The sequence below is a fragment of the Cyprinodon tularosa genome, unplaced genomic scaffold, assembly GCF_016077235.1.
Source record: "Cyprinodon tularosa strain WSP-4 unplaced genomic scaffold, ASM1607723v1 ctg1, whole genome shotgun sequence".
NCBI lineage: Eukaryota > Metazoa > Chordata > Actinopteri > Cyprinodontiformes > Cyprinodontidae > Cyprinodon > Cyprinodon tularosa.
Genome location: NW_024037781.1, coordinates 5,256,731 through 5,280,163, shown reverse-complemented (window position 1 = coordinate 5,280,163; position 23,433 = coordinate 5,256,731). Strand labels below are relative to the sequence as shown.

At 36.8% G+C, this 23,433-nt stretch overlaps 1 protein-coding gene across 6 annotated transcripts in view; it reads left to right on the top strand.

Annotated features, from left to right (window-relative positions):
- The window catches only part of LOC119784889 (gamma-aminobutyric acid receptor subunit beta-3-like), an 89,629-nt gene extending 69,479 nt beyond the window's left edge, over nt 1-20,150 (top strand). For 3 of the 6 annotated variants that reach the window (XM_038287280.1, XM_038287197.1, XM_038287522.1), the window contains 4 exons: nt 6,309-6,461; nt 14,257-14,504; nt 14,991-15,059; nt 18,702-19,073. In XM_038287280.1, the coding sequence (XP_038143208.1) occupies nt 6,309-6,461; nt 14,257-14,504; nt 14,991-15,059; nt 18,702-19,073 (842 nt within the window). Of the gene's footprint in view, nt 1-6,308; nt 6,462-14,256; nt 14,505-14,990; nt 15,060-18,701 lie in introns of all 6 variants that reach the window. The other 3 variants (XM_038287442.1, XM_038287595.1, XM_038287365.1) reach the window with 2 other exon arrangements.
- The last annotated feature ends 3,283 nt before the right edge of the window (nt 20,151-23,433 follow it).

Sequence of the window (23,433 nt, the reverse complement as noted above, 5' to 3'; positions counted from 1 at the left end):
GATGCGTAGAATATCCAATGTTAAGATTTTTAAAGAATTGGATTTCAAAAAAATGTTTTCTTGATGCCTTTTCTCTTTAGTCCTCTATAATTTTAATTGGGCAGACACCGTTGTTCAAATAAATAGTGCTCTTTCTATATATTTTTTATTTTTGGAGGTGCTTTCTACTGATCAGTACAGAGAATAAAGGCCCCTCTTTTTATCAGAGACTAAACCGACAAATGGAAATCAAAGTTGCTCATAATCTATTAAGCATTTAAAGCTAAACAAGAACACTAGAAGTTGTTTTTCTGCAGAAAAGTTAGATAGTGCTCAAATATAGTATGATGAACCAATTAAATAATGCTCATGAAAATTAAAAGCTGTTTTGCAAACCTTGTGATTATATGTTCATCCGTTAAGGAAAACAGTATGTTATACATGGAAACCATTAATGTTTTGACATTGTTGCTGCTTTTAGCTGCTGGTACAAGAAAAAAAAAACAGCTAAAGATTATTTATAGGATCACAACAGTGATTTTCTTCCAGCTCTTCGTCTCTTGGGGCCAGTAATTGAAAGAAAAAGCAACACAGAGCAATTTGTCAGGTTCCTGCATATGAAAAACATTTCATGTTGTAATAAATGCCTCAGTGTAATTTGACAATCAATTTTTTTCTCTTTTCAGTTGATATATGTGCTGAAATCTGACCTTTTTTTATAATGTAAAGCGACAGTCCTAAATTACTCAGATTTAATGCGAACATTTACAATGTGATAGATGTTCTTTCCACCACCATTTAGTATAGGCCATGGCTACACAAGGAAGTCATTTCTCCAGAGCTGTGGCGGGAACATAAAATCTGTCTGACATTTAGCCTGGTTTTTGTTTTTTTTTCAGCAGAATTTATGCTCAAAAGGTAGAATCATGCCCACCCTGAGAAACTCAGTCAGTTTTGGTTATTTTTAACTCTTTCATCTAATGGTGCGTTTTATTCTCTTGGCCTCATTTCTACCATGTGTTTACCTTCTCTTCAAGTTTACCACAATTTTGAGCTGTTTACAGTAGACAAGCGCCTCTGCCAGTCTTGGGAGAATCACATGCTGACGTGTCAAGGCGGGTGGGCAGAAGTGCGCTTGTTTGTAGAAGCGGCTTGTCTCCCTGCGGGTGGAGACCATAGGAGTTTAGTATCCAGTGGTCTGCTGTGCTTACTCCTTGAAGCACATCAAAGGCTTGATGCATTACTGGCTAATGATCAGGTTTCCTCCATCACACAGGCTGCGAGGTGTCCTTTGGTTGTCTTTCTCTCACTCTCTTACTCAGCTTGTCACCTTTCCTTTTTTCCTCTGAGCAGCTTCCATCAGTGTAACTTTTCCTCCAACTTAAAAAAGGTGTGCTTGGATGCCAATTATCTTGCTCTCTAGCAAGAAAAATAAGACCAGAATTCGGGGCATCTCATATTTATGTGCAATGAGGCACACAACATCAATTATTCTGCAAACACAGATGCAGACATAGACTTGTGTGTGCATCCACGTAGCCTGTGTGGTCACATGTAAATGCATGCCTGAACAGACACTCTATCTGCTTTCTGACATTTATCTGCATGTTTAAGCTTCAAGTCACAGATATGATCAGTACTAAAATTGTCATCTCTTTTGTTTTCGAAAGCGCTTGTTTGAAGAACAAGAGTATTTTCTGCTATCCATCTTTTATAACTTTTGCAAAGTATGAAATTGTCTGGAGAGAATGTTCCTCTAAATCTTTTATTTTTGTCACACTTAAAAGACGCCTTATAAATCAAAGTCATGGCTCAAGTTATTAAAAATAACACAAAAGGATATGACTAAATTCAGCAAGTTTTTTTTGTGTGTGGTCATGGTTTACAAGCTATTGAAAATATCTTGAAATGAGTGTCACATATCAAAAAAATTTTTATTAAAGAGATATATATATATTAATTGCATACTTGTATATTACAGGAAAGGTGAGTTGAAAGAAAAACTGCTGTAGGAAAAAGGTACACAAGCAGCAGGGATAACTGCAGTCATCACAGGCTGCAATAACAATGATTTAATGATTTCATACAATGATGTATGAAAAAATTATCTGTGTCACTGTCCTCTCCTGAAAACTGAAACTAAATCTCTGTGGCAGGCATGTTTATTTGTGTAGAACATTTTAGTAACAATGCAGTTCAGAGGGCTTTGGCTGAATAGAGCATAAAAAACACTATAACCCTAAAATGTTCACTCCTTTATGCAAGTAGTAGATAAACAGGCATTCATGGCTCCTTGAATTCAGTGCTTCTCATCTCTAACTCCAGACTCTGGCAACTTAATATCAAAATAAAATGAAAACTTTACTCTCATCTTTTTTTTTAGTCAAGGTAAAATGCTTCTGATGTTTCTGGTTCAGGAGTGTCTTAAATAGTGAACATCTGTAGCTCATGTGTACAATTTGTTTATGTGCAGCAGCCTTTGATGCACTGACTCCAGCCTCAGTCCACTTCTTGTCAATTCTCCCACATATCTTTAAAGGTATAGTGGAGGATGTTCTTTTCTGGGTGGATCATCTAAATAAGTGGTCCTCCTAATTGTCAATCACTCTGGTGATATGTTAACATATTGCCGTACTACGTGCTTGTCCCCATTTTCACTTATCTGTGATGAGTCTGACATAATAGAAAAATTGCAAAGTAAGCTTGTATTAGTGATGCAAACAGCAACTTTTAAACAGAGCGTGCACGAGGAGAAATGAGCTGATGCACGCTCTTGCATGCATTTAATAAGTGTTCCATGTCGGGAGCATGTACAGGAATGTGCATGTGCATCTTTTTTTTTTAAGTGGAGTGGGTGGGTCTTTCAAACATTTGTGAAAATCCTCCATTGTACCTTTAAATTATTTTTTTCTGTCAATGGTGTACTATTTCCTATCACATGTTTTGCTAATTTCAACTTTAAGAACTTAAGATCTTCTTTGTAGAGGACGTCAATGACCGTCCTCTATCCAGGCAGCAGTATTCCCTTTTGTCTGTTAGGCTCCATTTAGTGACTAAGGAAACCTTAGCAGGTTTTTTAAATTTAGTAGCTAATTTATTGAATTTGTGACAGTGATTATATGTTTATGCTGAAATTCTAAAATTGCATCTATACCAACTTTCTACATAATGTTAGCCAAATTCACCCCCTCCAACTTATGCTTTAAAATGAGAGAAAATAAACTAATAAGGTAGAGGGTTACTGGAAATATCAACCACACTTTTTAACACAAGTTGAAAGCCACAAGCAGCTCTCCCTTTTTTTTCAAGCCTTTCTCTTACACTCTTTTGTTATGCATCATCATCAGTTCAACTTTACTTTTTTTTCTCCCTCCTCTCCATCCCTCTCTTTCTCAGCCTCACACATGCTGTTCCTCCCACTCACGGATGTTGTTTGGTGTAGCCGTTACAGCCAGAACTGTTCTACACCTACATGCCAGTGTACCTCAGCCTCATCTTTTCTTTAGCCACTTTGGCTGCTCTTACAGTCAGATTTAGTCCAAAGGAACTAAAACAAGCTTTTTTTTTAAATAAGTGTGACTGTCTTTTTATTTTCACACTATGATATATGTAAATGATGTGTTTAGTCCTTTTATAGCTGCCAGAGCTGTTATTTAAGAGCTAAAAATAATAAGATTGTCCAAAGAGATAAATATTGTTTGAGTATTTATAGTTTATGTTCCTGTCTGTCAGATTTCTGGATTTTACTGAAATAAACTTAGAAGCCTTAGAAGCTTGAGGGCAGCAGCAAGCTGTCAACAGAAAGCTAATTAAATAGTTTTTCACATTTTATTGGTTATACAAACTGTCACTGGTTATGCAAACAGCCACTCCCTTAACACAGCAACTCACTTTTTTGTGAACTTTAAGGTGTGTAAATCATACACATGTCTTACTTCAATTTGGTTGGTTATTTGCATAATCACATTCAGGTATAAAACAACCAGTATAAAAAATGGTTTCTATGAATTAGATTGATGCTACCAATGAAACATGGACATTTATAGTATGATACCCAGTTTAAAATCGACTACAGCCTGGAGTGTAAGAACTGAGTTGAGTGATCACCAGGAAAAGGAACAGGTCAATTTGCACTTATGTAAAACAGTTCTGTGAAAACAGGAAGCTTAATACCAATGTGGAAATTGACTGAGCAAAATGGATACATAGAAGCCATGAAAAAAACTAAACAAAAACAACAGAGTCAAATCTAAATGAAAGTAAGTACCAGACAGAAAAAAAAATGTAGAGGAAAAAGACAAGATCTCTGCATTTACCCCAAGTTAATCAAGCAAAATTTTGGACTTTTCCCTCCCAGTTGCCAAAGCTGTAATCTTTGGATAAGATTAGAAAAAGATATTTACCATCTACATCTACCAAGAAATTTACCATAAAATTCATTATTAATATACTCTACCTTATATCAAACTAGAAAGTAGTTCGTTACTCAGGCCTCTTTTTTTCTTTTTGTGAATGCGGGTCTGGGAAGTTTTTGGACTATGACTTTAATGGTTCACAAAAACCTGCTCCCAGGAAAATAGCAACCCAAAGATATTTCTCTTTGCATATAAAAAGTAAAGGACCTGACTTTAGCCTTTCCAGGGACAAAGCTCTTGACTTTGCAAAAAGGTCAAGTCTTGACTTGGGACTGTCTAGTAAAGAAATAAACAGAGTGGGCTTTTGTACGGTAAGATATTTTTACCCTTACCTGTCTATTAAAGGCATTAGACCTGACCTGGGCATAGGAACAAAAATGCTTATGCACGTTCCTTAAAGTTTTGAGAGCTAACTGGTCTGCTCCTCAGACACTGGAGTCTTCGGTTGGACCTATGGCCAAACACAAATGCCTGGAACTGGCTATGCTCCTAAAAACTTTAAATTTCCCTCTCAAAGGCTTGCCATTTAAGTAATGGACTCATATTAGTCTCAAAAAGATTTCAAACTTGGCCTTGCCCTTCCTTAAGGTTGCCAGATTTGACTTGGACCTGGGGGAACATGGCACAAGTGTTAACCGCGCTCTACTCCTTTGGGGGGGGGGGAAATACTTTGCTTTAAATCAGCTCCAGAAAGTGTGAGACTTGGGCCTACAGTACCTTTCAAATACTTAAGACTCAGCTTGGACCTGCATTTAAAAGACTTGAGACTTTACTAGCACTTTGGGCATAATATTTAAGACTTGACTTGAAACTGCCATTTAAAGTCCTCAAATTTTATTTTGACTGAAAATAATACATGTGGCAATGTCTGGTACATCTTTGACAGTTTAAATGTCTTAATTGGATTTCTGTAAATCTGGTTGACTTACAAAGCTGTACACTATCTGTCTGCGTCAAGTCTTAAGTCTGGACTCTGTCTCAAGCAGCTGCCGTGGATAACATTTGATATATGGCCCCTTTTTAAAATCGCATCAAGTCATTTTTATAGCACTGTAATTTTATTGCACACACAAGGCACTGAATTGTAATAAGATGCGTGTGTGAGAGGATCCTTTATTATTTTTTTTCTATTTTACTAGCAGCTCTCTCTTCATCCAGCCGTACACACAAGTGTGGAGTTGGTGGACCCACGCTTAACACAAGTAGCTTTGGCTGAAAACCCACAGTGCAGAAATTACTCCATAATGGGTCCCACTTTTCCTCCAATATAAAACTAAAATGGAAAACAGCTAAGAATAGTGGGAGTAACGAGTCATAGATACAGCCTGTTTGGAAATATAATGCCAGGAGATTTCTAAAAAATCCCATATATTTTATATTAACATTTCATTTGCACACATACAAAGATACTGTTTTAAATTTAAATTCCAGATTAACGCAACATAAAATGCATTTAGAATAACTTTCAGCAGCAGCCACTGATGAAGCAGTATTTGCTCAGATTCTGTAGGTGAATGTTTAAAAAGTAAAAATATGGTCAAATTTTACTGCTATCCTGAATGTTGCATCATGAAATACGGTTTCAACTGAATGTTTTGGTGTGTGTAGTTTGAGTCGGGAGGAACGGATGTGTGTTGGTGATTTTGAAGAGGATACTTGTTACCATGGTGATAAATTCAGCCCATGCTGTCGGCGTTGCCATGGAAACTGAAACAAAAACATAAGGTGTCCCTGCTTGCTGCTCAGACTATCAAAGTTTAATGTTTTGGGCTGAATTTGTCTTTTTTTGGTGTGTCTGCTTTCTTAATTAGCTCGATTCTCAGATAACCTTCTGACAATTTAATACTATTTATTCCTTACCTAAAATTTTCAGATGCTGTAGTCTTGTTTTTTTTTCTCTCCCTCTCTGCTCAGGTGCCTATCCTCGACTGTCTCTGAGCTTTAAGCTGAAGAGGAACATCGGTTACTTCATTTTGCAGACATACATGCCATCAATCCTGATCACCATCCTATCCTGGGTATCCTTCTGGATAAACTATGATGCATCTGCAGCCAGGGTGGCTCTTGGTAAGAAATAGTCAGTTTTACTTTCTCAAACTACAAAAGGATATTCTTGTTTATTACCGCTGATGATGTTGTGCTTTTGAATGTAGAAAATATGGTCTACCTAGTGATAAGAATAAACGATTAAACTTGCAATTCACTTTTAAAGGAATGCTATTTTAGTTCTCCCTTTTTGTAGTGTGACAGCAGCAAACTAGGTCAACATTCTGTGTAGCTGCTGTTGTCAAAAAAAAGCTGCAGGTGGAAGTTTGTCAGATTTTAATGATCATGTTACCTGGAATGTGATGCATGGTAGGAACAGTATTGACCATGACTAGTAATTGATTAATTTCAACTCAAAAAGTCCTAATTTTATTTTTGTGTATTAAATCTGCACAAAGTAGTCTCTGGATTGTAAAATTAAATGAGAAAAATGTATATGATAAAAAAAAACATGACAATTCTAATTGAAAAATCTCATGTGCGTGTACCTAGATGCTTTGATGGTGCAAACATTTACCTTTAAAGGTCACATAATTCCACTTTGGGATGCATAAAGTATTTGGAGAAGTATTTTGTGCCCCATCAACATTAAAACTTACCATTTTTTATCAGAATTAGAAAGCACATTGTACCACAGTAGACCTGCCATGACAGGGTAGCCTACCAGATCTCACAGAGCAGAAAAAGATGGCATTAATCAAAATGGCTGCCCAGAACCACACAGTATCCACACGATCCATTAAGCTGGGATTTACGGTAGTTAAACAAAAACCATAACATGAAGTTTTACAGTTAAGGAAGAACATTCTGAGTTTGCCAATTACAAGTGACTTTTCATTCCGTAAAAATTCAAAAAATATCCACTGGCCTTGTATTGCTTGGAAACATGCAATGTATTGCATGTTTCCAAGCAATACAAGGCCTTGTCCATATAAGACTAAAACTCACTGCGGATCCAGACATTTGAATTGAGAAAGCTTCCTGGAGAGGTGGCGAAACGTCTTCAAATCTTGAGAACCAAGTCCAGTGGATATTTTTTGAAATTTTATGGAATGACTATGACCTGGATGACTGAGAACCTTCATCAGCAAAGTGACTTTTCAGTGACCAAGGGGGACAAATACTATCTCTAACACAAACATATTGGTAGCAGCTTCATGCTGTAGGGTTGTTTTTAGCAGTAGGGACTGAGAAAGTGGTCTGAGTCTGAGGAAAGATGAGATCTATCTTTGTCCATATTCTGGATAAAGAAAATAGGTGGTTTGAGAGGGGCGTGAAGGAAGCCATCTATGTTAAGAGAGAAAAACCAACTTTAAACAGAGGTGGTGGACTGAGATTCCAGCTTCCAAAAACATACAATTCAATCATAGACATGATCCCTTCCAGATATCACCAAACCCCCCACCCCATCACAGAGGAACGAGGGACTTACCCGCTCCAGCCGGTGAACAATACCTCCTTAACGACCAACCCTTAACAATCATAGACAGGTTTCAGGTATTACAGGAGACAATCCCCCCCTTAATGACAATCCCCCCTTTAACGACCGACCCCTAGAATCATAGACAGTTTCAGATATTACAGGCTAACGATGGAACTAACGACCCATTCATCGGTTTCTATTGCATGTTTCCAAGCGATACAAGGCGTTGTCTATATAAGACTCAAACTCACTGCAGATCCAGACATTTGAATTGAGAAAGCTTCCTGGAGAGGTGGCGAAACGTCTTCAAATCTTGAAAACCAAGTCCAGTGGATATTTTTTGAATTTTTACGGAATGAGATCTTAAATATGGGGACATTGTTGAGTAAAATCTCTGTCAGATCGGCTGTGTTTTTAGACTGAGATGGAGATGGACTGTAACCCAAAGTAGGAACAGATATATATCAAAATGTGCTGAAATGGCCCAAAGTCCAGACTTCAATCCAACTGAGCATCCGTGGTTAGGCTTAAAAATCCATTCCTAAGTAAAAACTGTCCAACAATAAAGAGCTGTAACAGCATATTAAGAAATGAGAAAAACAAAATCCTGATTTGGCAAGTTTATAGAGACCTATCCAAAGCAACGGCCTCTATTTGTTGATTGATTGATTGACTTTATTGATCTCACAGTGGAGAAATTTACTTACTGAGTACTGATATTAATTTCCCTCAATAATGATGTTAACTTTGGCATGAAAAGGGGGCTTATGGATTTTATATGCTGTGGTGTCCTTGTGCTTTTCTCTTTTCCTATTTGTTGTCTATATCTTTAAAGTTGTACACATGTTCTATAAATGACCTGGTTCAGATTAATCAACAATCCATTTTAATTCAAGGTTTTGAGGAGACAAAACATAAGATGTGCCCTTCGGGGCTTAATACTTTTACAAGGCCTTATATCAGTGTAGCATCATTGACGCCTCGTTTGACAGGTCTATATGTGGTGATTTTTCATACTACTCAGTCTCAGGTGGCCCTAAAACATTGTTCTGTGTGGAAGTATTTACATTGATTATTGGAAGCTATAAAATCAAGTCAAGAGTATGAGAAGTGACAGTCTTACCTCAAAATAAGGGATACATTTGTAACCAACGTTTTACTAGTCTCCAGCTATAATATGCGGCTGTGCTTGTAAATCATTATTAGCCTGTGGTTCAATGAGAGCCTCTTCTAAGTTTTATGCATGACAGAAGGGCTTTATTAGTGGGCTTTGCCAATACAGCTGGGAAATGGAAATAGTAGTATTTCTTTTTTACTTCAAAATGAGAGAGACAATAAACAAGAGTGTGTTAAGTTAAAAGTAGTCAACTTTGTATCTGCTTATATGCTTACATTTACTTCCTTAATTTAAGTCACTCAATAATTATTCACAGGACATGCTTCATGTTGAAACGCTTTGCAGCATTTTTCAATAATGACAGATCTAACAAGATTCCTTGCGTAAGTAATGTTTTTTTTGTTTTTTGTTTTTTTAAGAACATCCAGCTATCCATCATGCAAGGAACAACTAATCATTTAACATCTCATATAAGATACTGTGCCAGTTTGACCTTAGATGATGAACTGAATAACCATGTTTTGTAGTAACTGCTTTGCTCTGTACGTTTAGTGGAGGCTTGTAGTAAACAGTGGAGTCGGGAAACAAATAGTCAACTACGACCATGTAAACGGATTCCTGCTTCGGATCTTCAGTCATACAGTATGGATAGATAATGGAGCAATAATGCCTTTAACACGTCATAATGCTTTTTGGATAACATGGTGCTATCCATTACCTTGATGAATCATTTATCTTTCTTTCCAAGTGCTATTTGCTTTCTAAAAGCGGGTGTTTGTCTCTTTCTTCCCTTCGTTAAGACATGCATGCAATATCCGGTCATTACTGCCTGCCTTAGAGTGTCTGATTTTGTGTTTGTGAGCGAAGAGTGAAGGAATACCAGAGATATTCAATTAGTGCCCTGATCCAGGGGTCCACTCAGTTCTCTGATGGACCATTATGAAGTTCTAGTATGTACCTCGATACTAAGGAAGAATGTGTGTGTGTCTGGTGGTGATTCTTCTTTTAAGTCCGCTAGCCTCCTGGTAAGAGCAAAGTAATGATTGGAGGGGAAATCAATTTGAGCAGGCAGCAGGCAAACAATTGGATTGTTTGAAGGGGAATCTTATTTTCCTGAGCAGGTCTGAAGAATTTCTAAGTTACAAATTACCTGTATGCACCATAATCTGGTTGCATCCAATTTTCCACAGACATGGCACTCATTTATCACTGGATCGTATGATCAGTCAATGTGTAGGCTGAAGTTAGGAGAACATTTAGTGTAATTGAAGATACGTATTACAGAGCCTTAAGAAGGTTTTACCTCCATCAAGATCCATTTCCTCTTCCTTTTTTTTTTATTGTCACACTTATACGTTTTAAATTATCCCCCAGAAATTATATTTAGAAAATAACTATTAAACAACAGAATCAGTTTTAAACGAATAATTGAATATGTAGGGGTTGACAACAGCTTACATTATTCAGCAGCTCTTGGCTTTTTTGGTCGCTCTGCGACATCCGTGTTTATGGCCATACCTCAAAAACAGGATATAAATGTGGATTGGACTTGGCCACTGGATGGAGCCTTTTATTTTAGTAGGCTGGGCTCTCATAAGCTATAGAGATGTTCTCGTAACTCTTTCCAGACCATTTGATGTAAACATTTTTCTTCTTTTCTTGATTTCTTCCCTTTATTCTATTACACCCCTTTATGTAATATAGAGTTATACATTAGAAGGTGTGAGAATTTGTGCTGTTTGTTAGTGAGGAAATATCCAAGTAACCAGAATTTCCATTTTATACTTGCTTTACTGCATACAACATGAAACTTCCCCTCTAAAGTGGTGAGATGTACTGCTGGTGGTACACTGGACCGTGATTAGATGAGACTTGATTGCTTAGTGCCTTTGTTTGAGGAATTAAAGAGGAGAAGAGATTTGGGGACATGTAAGAAAAGGGAGTTGCAACGTGAGAAGTCCGCACAAAATTATGAGAATATCCGTCAAGGGAATGAAGATGAGAGACTGGAAGGCGAGGGAACCATAAGGGCAAGCCAGACCAACGACAGAGAGAGACGTAAAGCTGTATTTCTGTCCACAGAGGGCAGGGGTGTGATGGAAAAGCAGCTAGGCCCACAGGCGCTCTGCCCCTTGATTAAATTGTCCGACTGGTGAATGAGGGAGGCAGTAACAAGAAAAAAGAGGGAGTGAGAGCAGGACAGAGAGTAACGGCCCAGCATTGGGAACACTTATAAAGAGCAAGGGTGTTGTTAAACACAAAAAAAAAAAGGGTGCCATCCAACCGCAGCATCCAGTAGTGGCTGAGAAATGAAGTGTGTGTACATGCACGATCGCATTCACACATCCATGCACCTACACATGTGCACGTGGTACTAACCTTGTAATGTGCCAATAAATCACACTAAGAGCTACATTGACCTTAGCTATCCTGCGCTCTCCTCCCAGCCCTCTGACTGTTTCCTGTCTTCCCTGTACTTTATGACACTCCGACACCAAAAGTGATGTCTATGTGTGTTATATGGGCACCCACACTGCTGATAGACTCCATTTATTTCCGACGTAAGTAAATGAGGTAGGGTAGATGTGGTTGTCCTATATTGATATTGAAGATGCTCTTATTGGATTGCAGTAGGTTGACATTTGCATGAATGTCTGAGATACAATCTCTTACTTAAGTTTTCATTGCCCTTGAAATTTTCTCTTCTTGTTTTGTTAAAGCCAACTGAAACATATTTCATTGGAATTAATTGTGTGCGAGGAAAACAATCGTTCGCCGACACAAATCCCAAAAGTGTAACATGCATGTGTATTCAACTCTCTTGGGTTAAACGTATAGTGAAGGATGTTCTTTTTCCTGGTGGATCATCAAAATAAGTGGTTCTCCTAATGGCAATCATTCTGTTGATATGTTTCCCAGCATGCACACTTTCAGGTGTATATGTGTGGTCAGAGATGGCAAAAGTACTCACTTTCCGTACTTGAGTAAAAGTACAGATACTTGTGTTAAAAAATACTCTGGTAAAAGTGGAAGTACTGATTAAACTTCTTTACTCAAGTAAAAGTAACAAAGTACAGGCTTGTAAATTTACTTAAAGTATAAAAGTAAAAGTAGAAACCACTTTTTTCATGCCGTTGCCTACATTTGAAATGGATGTCTGCCAATAGGACTAGATCTCCGTTGTGTTCATTTTCAATCATCTCGTCATCCATACTACTATGCTAACGCCACCGTCACTAAGCTGCAATGATTACCGCGAATGAATACCGCCGAATCTGTCGATTCATCTTGTAGTGGTGCGTCAAATGCAACGTAGATTCTCATCCAATTAGATTGAATTTGGTATTGATGACGTGAAAAATAATTACGGTAACTCCATTGAAATGATTCAAAACTAAAGTAACATTGAAATGATTCAAAACTAAAGTAACAAGCCAATTTTTTTAAAATGTAATGAGTAGAAAGTACAGATATTTGTGTAAAAATGTAAGGAGTAGAAGTAAAAAGTTGCCATAAAATAAGTAGTAAAGTAAAAATATCAGAAAAATCTACTTGAGTACAGTAACGAAGTATTTGTACTTCGTTACTTCCCATCTCTGTGTGTGGTGAGCTACAGTTTCAGCCAGTAAAGTTTGCCTTTCTCACCGCAGTTCCTTGAAAATGGCAGAGAGTCGTAACTGAAAAAGTGTCTATGAAGTGTATGAGGAGAAGGGAAAGGCCTCAGAAGAGAGAAACCAAACCAGAGTGTTTTTAGAAGAGTCTTTCACACGATGGAGTATACTGAAAACACATACCAGTGATGCCTCAGTTGCGAAGTTTCTACTCAACAAGGAAAGTTTGGCATGTTATTTGGAGAAATCTTATTCACATCATTCTTAGTAAAACGAGGAGAAATGGGCTTGTGCATGTTCTCGCACTCTTCTCTGGAGCGGGTACAGGGTTGTGCATGTGCATTTTTTTTAAGTAGAAATTCGCAGAAATCCTCCACTATACCCTTAATACTTTGTTGGACCATGTTTTACTGCAAGTCTAATCAGCAAAATAGATTGATTAAAACCCTATAAATATCTTTCATCAAGTCTGGCCACAGATTCTCAGTAGGTAGATCTGAACTTTGACTAGGTCGTTTCAAAACACAAACAATTTTTATTGCTATATCTTTTGCCGCTTAAATAGCTTTGTTTCCTGGATTTACCAATATTTTGCTTCATCTTCAATTCAATTCAGTTTATTTATATAGCGTCAATTCACAAAACATGTCATCTCAAGGCACTTTACAGTTCATCTTCTACCCTTTAACTCTGACCAGTTTCTCTGCTGAGGAAAAGTGTTCCCAAATTCATGACTATGCTACAGTCCCATAAAGTCATTTTAAAATAAATTGAAGTCTAACCTCTGCCTTAATTTTATTCATACAAACTGATCTGTAACTATTATCTTGTGTTATTAATGCTGCACGGTGACTTTTTCCAAGCTATTGTTGATGCTGATGTGTGTCAACCAAGTGCACTTATAGGCATCTTCTCCTGTCACACCAACCCACCATGTGTGACGGTGCCTTATACGTGGAGAACTATGTTTTAGCCTGACAGTGTAAGGTTAGCAAGAGCTTGGAGCTAGGTACATGCAGCACTATTCTAATGAGTTATTTCCGCTGGATGACCGAGGGGCAGTGGGATGTTTTTTGAGGCAGACCTTTGAATTTCAATGAAGCCGAAGTAAAGTCCATGCATATAAGATAAAAAATGAAATGGTTAGCAAATTATTTTTGGTAAGTTTTGGTTTGCTTTATGTTTCTACTTCTCAAAGGGTTTCTATGCATTTTTGAAAAGTAAGGAACATTTTTTTTGTAAGATCTGGATAAATATGGAAAGACTAATAAAGTTTGTATTTCCTGCATTTTTCATCTCTTTTTTCCAGATTTGTCCCATTCTTTTCTTTCATTGTGTCCACTCCTCCTGCGCTCACTCATTCAGGCCTCCTCCCTCTTTAGTTTCTTTCTTCTCTTGTACTCTTCTTCTTTATCAAAATGGCCTTCCTTCTTTTTCTTCTGTCATTGTGTCTCATCTCCATGTCGTCCCCCCTTTTAATAATTTTTCTTTCAACCCTTGAGTCTCACCTTCCTTCGATCTGTCCTCTCTTTTCTTGTTTTCTTTCTTGTTTTTTGGTTTAAGAAGGCTCCATATTTAGGCTAAACCTTACATTTGATAAGCTTCTGTTTAATGTATTGTTATTTTTCATTTAATTTCCTAACATTTGCTTCCACGTTACCATAGGAATCACTACGGTGCTGACCATGACCACCATCAACACCCACCTGAGGGAGACGTTACCCAAGATTCCTTATGTTAAGGCCATCGACATGTACCTGATGGGCTGCTTTGTCATGGTCTTCCTCGCCCTCCTTGAGTATGCCTTTGTCAACTATATATTCTTCGGGAGAGGACCTCAGATGCAGAAGAAGTTGGCGGAGAAAGCAGAGAAGGCTAACAACGAGAGAGCGGCCAAGTACGATGCAGCACGGGTAAGATTGGCCCAAACCTTGACACGCCTCACATTACAGCATACAAAGGGTTCCCATTTATTTTGAAAACACTGAAAAAGTTTTGCACTGACTAACTAGAAACATCTAATTTGGAATCCTTTTTGCAGTGACATTTAAGGTTCTCGAAATTTGCATGATTGTCATTTTAAAAAATCTGAATAAATATGGCAATCAGCATCAAAAACAAGCATCGTGATTACTTTAATGCTTTCTTTATTTCACATTAAAAAACCACATATAATTATGCAATATCCCCTTATTATCAGAACAAGTCTGAAGTTTGTCTTAAATCACGACGCTGTCACTTACAGTTATGCACAAAGACACAGAGAAAATCCAAAAGTGAACATAGCAAGAAGAGAAGATGACGGCATTCCAGGCTGGTTAATGTTCCATGTATAGTTTGACAAAGTGGATTTCCAGGAATGTGTCCCCAGATGTGGCTGAATATTTTCATCTCCTCAGGAGGCAGGTAGTAGGACCGCATCCCTAAAACGGTCCAATCAGATTAAAGGTCTTCGCCACTCACGCTCGGTGAGTTGTTCTTGCTTTTATTTCTCCAAATGAGGATCTTCAATTTCCTCAAGTCAACTCCGCCATCGCCCATCAGCCAACATGGATGTGATCAACATCTGGTTTTTGCCTTTGTGCAAAATATCTCTATATCCATGTGAGAAGAAAAGGCAAAAAAAAAAAACATCTCCATGACATTTACCAAAGTGAAGTTCATGCTTACATTGTGGGAACTGGTGATGCCGTGTTCTCCTCTCGTAGCTCATTCTTTATGCATGCTGCTTGTAAAGGCTCTCTCATTGAACTCATCAGAAAGTCATTTTTTATCACAGCGCATGTAAGATATGGTCAGCCTGACTTCCTTTAGGTAGTCACTGCAGAGGTCCCTCATCAAGCATCTCTCTACACTTGAAATGACCACAGATGATCTTGCAGTTAATTAGTGATCTATATGCACAATGAGAGACACTGGGAGACCCTACAGCACCCTTATGGGTTGGTGGCAGTCCCTTATTAATTTTATTCATGCTGTTTTGTGCATGAGTTTGTTTTTTCTCAAGAAAGTACTTGAAAGATGTTGCTGTGGAGGTCAAAACACAAAGGAACAATTTCTATGAAGTCTGTCTCTATTTCCTTAGAAATTCACTGCCTCTGTCATTTTATCTGACAAGTGGATTAAAGATATACTTTATTTTTAATTAGTTACTTTGAATACTAAAACAGCTTGATTATATGTAGCAACTATATCCTTATTATGGGTGAAATGTAAAAGATATTAATTGGATATAAAAACTCTTTACAAATCAGAGGATTTTTTTCCCAATGTTTTTGTTGAATTTTGTTCTCTCTGCACAGATAAAAAATTGTCAGCTTGGTTGTTTAAATAGAGAAAAGCATGGGTCAGTGTAAGCGTCAGGACAATTTTAGTAGGATAAACAAAATCTCATTGTTTATATCAAAATATTTTAACCCCAAAAATTGAAACATCCACGCATCTAATTGCTTTTATCAAAAAACTGAAAATAATTTCTAATAATATGCTATGAAATGATGCTACATGTTGCTAGAGATTTTCCATCATGTTAAGTAACAAAGACGTAAACTCTTGTGTATTTGTCTCAAAGCAGCACAATCTAAAAGTGTGTTAATCGTTTGTATAACTTTTTTCTTTTATAACTTTTCCAACAGTAATTTTTATGTATATTATACTTCAATAAACTGTAAAACACATTTGAAAACTGTTCAAAAATGGGTAGATTTAAATAAAATTCAACTTTTGTTTTTCTTTAGCAAAAATGTGGGACTTCACCAGTTGCTACATTTGCATGAAGAATCAACTTTCCACTCTTCATTTCTGTTCATCTGTTTTGTGGAGCACTCTTCATAGGCATGAATTATGATGTACAGTGTGGTTTTTTTTGTGTTTTGGATATGTTTTAGATCGTATTAAGAATCAAGAATAATAGCCCACCAAATGGACACCTTGCAGTTATGAGTGCTTTGATAACAGTTACAAAGTTTGTGCCTTAATTATAAAATGGTAATTACACCAGCTAATTTTTTTAATCAGTGTTATAAATAGGGATCGGCAATTATTTGGAAACATGCTGATAGTGGAGATTGATTATTGAATTAAAATTTTACTTGATATACTTGAAAATGTTCTTAAAACGCTTCTACAAGGGTGCTTTAATATTAACTATAGACTTTTTATAGGGTCTAAGGTATTTATATACAGATTTTTTTGGCTTTATTTTGTGGTAGATGAGTTGAGGATAAATTAAGTGGGGGTTTAGTATGTCTCTTTCATCTCTTGAGCGTTTAGTTTGCTCTTCTACAGTTCTCCTAAAGTGAAACTACTTTATAGAATAGAATAGTATAGAATAGAACAGAATAGAATAGAATATCCCTTTATTGCCCCTCAATGGGGAAATTCTGGTGTTTATAGCAGCAAAAAGATTATTGAAAATAGAAAAATGTATAAGAATAACATAATAGCACATAATCAAAAGATAAACATAAAACTGTTCACCTGGAGAATAAAATAACCAACATGCAGCTATGGACATTATGTTTAATAACTTGAAAAGCTTTATCAAATCTTACTATAGAGCTATCAAAATGTTTCAGCAAACCTAAAAAAAAAAGAAATTCAGTAGAGACAGAGCAGATGTTGCATTAACCTTAATGAGAATGGTTTAAAGAAATGGCCACTTATAACATAAATACAAGGAACCTTGTGGCAGCCTGTGTATCTCTAAGATGTCTGGACAAGTTTACTGTATTTTGAAAACTGATTTTTCAAATTCTGTAAAAGTTCTAATGATGCAAATAAACAATAAATACTTACGAGAGACCAAAACCTTTTAAATGTAACTTAAACAAAAAAAGAAATCAATTTCTGGTGACTACTTTAAATCAGGACACCCTCATTTTATTTCTAATTGAAATGGCTAACTTGACATTTAATACTATGCATTTTGATGGTCTGACCATTTTAAACCTTTGACATTTAGGGAATGAAAAGAAAGGAGGTAGCAGCTTACCCCTCAGACTCATCAATGAATTATTCTCCTTCCTAAATGGAAGACATTCTAGTTGACACGATTACTTATGTGCCTTCCTCCATTGTTTGATCAAGTCTATTCTTCTGTCTTTTGACAGATGACAGAGAAACACTTGTCTATTTTGAAAAAAAAAAAACATGAGTAAGACAGGATATGACCCACAGGCGTTTTATCAGATTGGCTACATTTCAAAATAAGAGGGTAGCTGTTTAAACAAACTAAGAGGAAGGGCATTCCAACTTTTTTTTATGTAAATCTTAAGGTAGGATGGTGTTTCATAGACTGTCCTAGATTTTACATAAGTTCATACTCAGGGACAAAAGCCATTGAGTTATTTTAATCTTCTCATTCAGGCCCATTTAATGTTTTAAAAGAAAACCCTTTCGTACCAAAACAACCACTCCCAGACTGTTTGGGGAAGTTGGTTTCTTTACAGTTTTAAACAAACTCTAGACTGGCTTTTTATGATGTGGATGTGATCTGACCTGGATATTATTCAAACAGGTCTAGGCTGTATGATTCAAACTTGATCCAAAAACTTTTTATAGCCATGGTATAGTAAACAGACTAAGTCAAGTCTACATAGAGCACTAAGTCCTTTTCTCACCATAGGTTCTAGTTATGACCACCTATAGTGGTATTTGCGGGAGGGACAGCATCAGTGAAGAAGTCAATATAGGATAATACAGAGGACTTGTATTCCTCAAGATCAGGTTTTCTCCAGTCTGAGTGCTTCAGGCCTGTAAGACTGACTGATGGGTTTGGTCTGGCAAATAAGGGTTCTGTTGGCAGAGATCAGCTTCACAAAAAGGTAATTTGACATGTCGGAGCGCAGAGCAGCCTATGCCTCTGGAAGTTTACAGTAGGTCTGGTCTGGTCAAATATTTAGTAAATAATTTGGATGGATGGATGGATGGATGGATGGATGGATGGATGGATGGTTCCTAAACAAAAAAACGACTTAAGCAGATACCAACGTTTTTTTTTTTGAGGAGCTCAACAGAGCTTATGACCAAACTATTATCAAATCAACAAAATCCTGACAGTTCTTTGCTATTTCCATCCATTTTTTCCTTCTTCTTCTTAATCCATTCAGGCGGAACCGCACGGCCACGGAAACATCCTGCTGACCACGTTAGAGATCCACAACGAAGTGGCAGGAGGTGAGATCACTACCAGTGTGGCAGACATTAGGAACTCTCAGTCCATGGTGCAGTTGGACAGCACGGCTTCCTCGCACATCCAGTACCGCAAGCAGAGCGGCGGGGTTGGGCCACGCTCTGCCAGCCGCCACTCTCTGGACCGCTCTGCCCAGATCAAACGGAGCCGCTTACGGAGGCGATCCTCTCAGCTCAAAATCAAAATCCCCGACCTGACGGACGTGAATGCCATCGATCGCTGGTCTCGTATTATCTTCCCGTCCGTTTTCTCACTATTCAACCTGATCTATTGGCTCTACTATGTCTGATCCAAACTGTTTTTGGTGTTCATTATTGTTTGATTTTGACTTTCATTTCATTTGTTCATTCTCCTTTTTTTGTTGCTTTTGTACCTGATGGAACCTGTCGAGTCAAAGACTGCAACAAAGCAAGATTAAAGAGAAAAAACTGACTTAAAGACTATTATGTTTTGGACCAAGTTCTCATTGAAATTGTTTTTTATATATGCATACATATATAAATATATATATTTGCAGTCTTTGAATCCTGAGCACTGAGGTCTTTTTACTTTTTATTTTAAGTATGTACTGTAATTTGGACTTGTAACTGTTTTTCCCCAACATATGCCCTTATTGATAATGTGTATATAGTAAAAAAAAAAAAAAAAAAAGAAAGCCAGCAAATTAAAAAACATATATTAGAAAAATATATTTAAAAAAATATGCGAAAGCAGTTAAAGTCAAGATTTTTTTTTTTTATTGAAAGTTGATCGGGTGCAGGCAATATCTAAAATTAACCAATTAAAAGTGGTATGCTATGCATTTTTAAAGTAGGCACAGTGTAGAAACAGAATAACATATGCATTTATAGTGTTTATAATACTCTTGATACTATTTGCAATTTCCTGTGCATTGATCTGGTAAGCAAAATTTTTTCAATCTGTTCTTTAAGATGATTTTTGTCTCAGGTTTTGAATTTTTATTAAGTTTGTTGTGGACAAACACAAAGAAAATAAGCACAATTTATGAATAAAACTGCCGTCTTTTCAGATTAAAAGCAGAACTTCATGTGATTGCATGACAAATTTGCACTCAGATTTTCAAAACTTGCTTATAAAACTTTTTCTTTTATTTTACTTTCTATTCAGAACAACTGCCAATGGCCCTTTGGGGCAAAACTAGTTACTATTTAACCCATAAAGTATTATGATATTTTTGTACTCCTTGTCTTCCGGTATTTATTTTATTTCCTAACCTACTTTGTTTTATTCAAGACCAGTTCATTTATTGTGATAGTATGGTGGATTTACATTTTTTTTTTTGTACATAGGTGTGTATATATGTCTATACATACACTATGTGTTTAACCCAAAAAAAAAAAAAAAAGAAAACAAAATTTGTGATTGTCACTGACTCCCAGTCAGTTTATTTCATGGGAAAAGATAGGGGTTATTGTAACAAGTCAGTTCAAGCATCTTATCCATTTTGGAGCATGTCTTAGCTCTCTGAATTCCTTACTTAGAGCTACCCTCACAATGATTCAAAACCCGTAAAGATGTGTAAAAAGGAATAAAATAAATGTATCTTTTGTTGCAGCAGGAACATTTAACAGTGATGCATTCTTAAAAGTCTAACCTAAAAATTTTTATTTTTTGCTTTTCAACACCTTTACTTGCACTTATCAGAACATCCTACATGAGGTTCAGAACACACTCATACTAATGTTGAGGTTAATATTGGTGATTGTAAGGCCTAGTTTATGCTCAGAAACCAGGTCGAATTTAACACAGATATGCCCACCCCTCCATTCCGCAGACACTCTGGTGCACCTCCCCAAAATTGTAGGGGATCGCAGACAGTGCTGCTGATAGCTTCGAAGGGAGGACAGAAAGGAGGCCTCTGATTGTTCAATTTTACATCCACTCTACACTACAGTATGCGTATTTCCTGTTTGGTACCTAATGGCAAATACTCTGGCTGTAGTGTTGTCCACAACACCTGGCACACCTCAGACATTATTCCAGACATTGCACAGGACGCTAGTTTGTAGGTCTCTGTTGATTTGCACCCGAAGCCAAAACACGAAGCGACAAGGCCAGTCTTTGGGGAACACTCACGGGTGAACTGTGTGTCTTCCGTTGTTGGATGAGGGGTTGTAGAAGGCAAACAAGCTCGTCAAACCCACACACGGACACCCACAATCCTAGCTAGTTCATGATTGTCCCTCTTGCGTTGTGGTGTGGAATCACATAGCGCAGACCACGCTTCCAAATTTGGCATAAATCAAAAATATCTGCATAATACCTGCAACAAACTAACTGCGACACACAGAGTATACAGAGCCCTTTAATCACACATCTTTAGTTCTGCGATCTGAGGTTGTACACTTGGAAAGCATAAAAGATCCATGCAACCTAAAAAGTTACAGCAGAATTCAACTTCCTTTTAGTATCAGTTATTGTTGAACTGAACTAATGTCATTGGATAGAGTTGGATGATATAAACTCCACTGTTAGCCTTAATACATTGTTTGAATTTGGTTCTTGCAAAACAAAAAGTCAGTTTCAGGGCTGCAACTAGCGATTATTTTGCAAATTGAATAATCTGTCGATAATTTTTTGATTAATGAATTAATAATCGGATAGTAAAAGGTTCCTTTAAAAAGGCTTTTTTTTTTATCAAACCTGGTGAAACTAAAAGATTTCCACTTGAGGAGTTCTGGATAGAGCATATTACATTAAACATATTTTTTAAATCTTAAATGCAAAATGTTTATACATTTGTTTTTATTTTGATATAATTACTGTTCGTAGTGGGTTATTCTGTCAGCTAAAGGCATGTTTCAAAGCCCTTTTCAGTTTCATCCTCTTTATTCAACCTAAAGCCACTAATGTTTTAACAACATCCGTAATAAAAAAAGGTCATGATCTGAAAACATTTTATCACACCCTGATGTCCAGGATAGCACAAAATGTTACTGTGGTGGGTAAAAATTAAAAGCGGACTGTTTGGGTAAAAAAAAAAGTAAATGACTAAAAGGCGATATGAAGTTCTATCATCTATAAAGGTACTCAAAAGAATAAATGATTCATTTATTTTAAGACTTTACACACATCTTTATCACAGGCAAAATTCTGGAGTTCCACTCCATCTATTGTATGTACTGAAAAGTGAGCTCTGCATTTGTTGCTGAATGACACCAATAGATTTCACAGAACACAAAGATGGCCCACGATAACCAGTTCGTCGGGTAATTTTAAGCACATACTAGCATTGAATGTATCAGTTCCATTTTTCAGGGAGAGGATAATGAGCCATGGTCATCATTTCTCCATTAGAATGTAACCCACCCCTTCTGACAAGTGATTAGAAGAAATGAGGCCAGGGACTGATTTTTTTTCCCATTTTGCATGTGTTTGATGAGAAAAATAGACACAGAGATGTTTAGATTGGAGTGCATCTGTACACCATTTATTTTCTGTGCTGCTTGCTGAGCTGTGGACAAATGTCAACTTATAACAGTTTTGTGGCTTAAAATGGCTCCTCTGTCTGTGCTTTTTTTTCTCTGACAAAACTGTACCATTCCACCTTAGGTCGCAAAGCAAACAGTTACAACCTGGTTGTGCACGTTCAAAGCAATTCTGTTCATGCATCAGATTATGTGCATGTATGAGAAGTGTTGAGTAAAAAAAAAAAAAACAGCATACTTGATAAGGGTGAGTTTGGGCACAAAGAAATAAATAATTGTAACATGTACAGTCTAGAATATGACAAAGAACTGAATGTATAGTACTTGAATAATCAAAGCACAAATGTAATTGGATTTCTGGAATAGTGATTAAAAGGGGGGCCTCAATGACTATGTAAAGGAGGTCCATTTTCTACTGTGTAGAGGTGAGAAATGAACAGATGCCAGTCATTATTTAAAAATAAATGCTATGAAAATAAAGAAAATAAGACGAAAACCTTTAACGACTCTCAAGGAATTACAGGAAAGCTCGGCCTCACTAGCTGTTGGACTCTATTCTAAAAAAGTCCAATTTATCTGGAAATCAGAAATACTTCCGCTGACTTTGTGTGAGATCTGGCTACCTCTAGAATTTGATACGTACTGTAAGAACACAACATAAATAAAATAAAATAGTTTATGTTGTTGGCACAAATTCCGTTTTGTCTCCAAGTTTATAAAATTCCTAGAAACAGTCTGCCCAGAGACATTTCTAACTGGTGTGTTTACAATTGTAGTCTTTATTGTGACAAACAATAACTTTTTCTGTGCAAGTTGATATTAATGATCTTCCAGGCAGAGAGGCTATTTCAATTTAAAATACTGCTTCTGGGTTGTATGTTGAGATTTAAAAATGGTTTACTGTATGAGTTCTAATTTTAATAAACTGCAAAGTGAAATTGTGTATTTCAGGATACGGTTGTTATAAACTCTAGTCTACAAATCTTTTTGATCATGCATGCAGCAACTTTTACCTTGGAGCAATCCAAAGAAGATCTTTTAAGCAACACTCATTGACAACAGCTGCCAACTGCTCATTTTGGAGATTACTCTATGCCACGTGAGCCTACGTTAAGAAGAAAAAAAAAAGACAAAAAACAGCCAACAAAGACTTCAACTGTTGTATGGCCTTGGTCCCATAATAGAATGTGAAATGTTCTG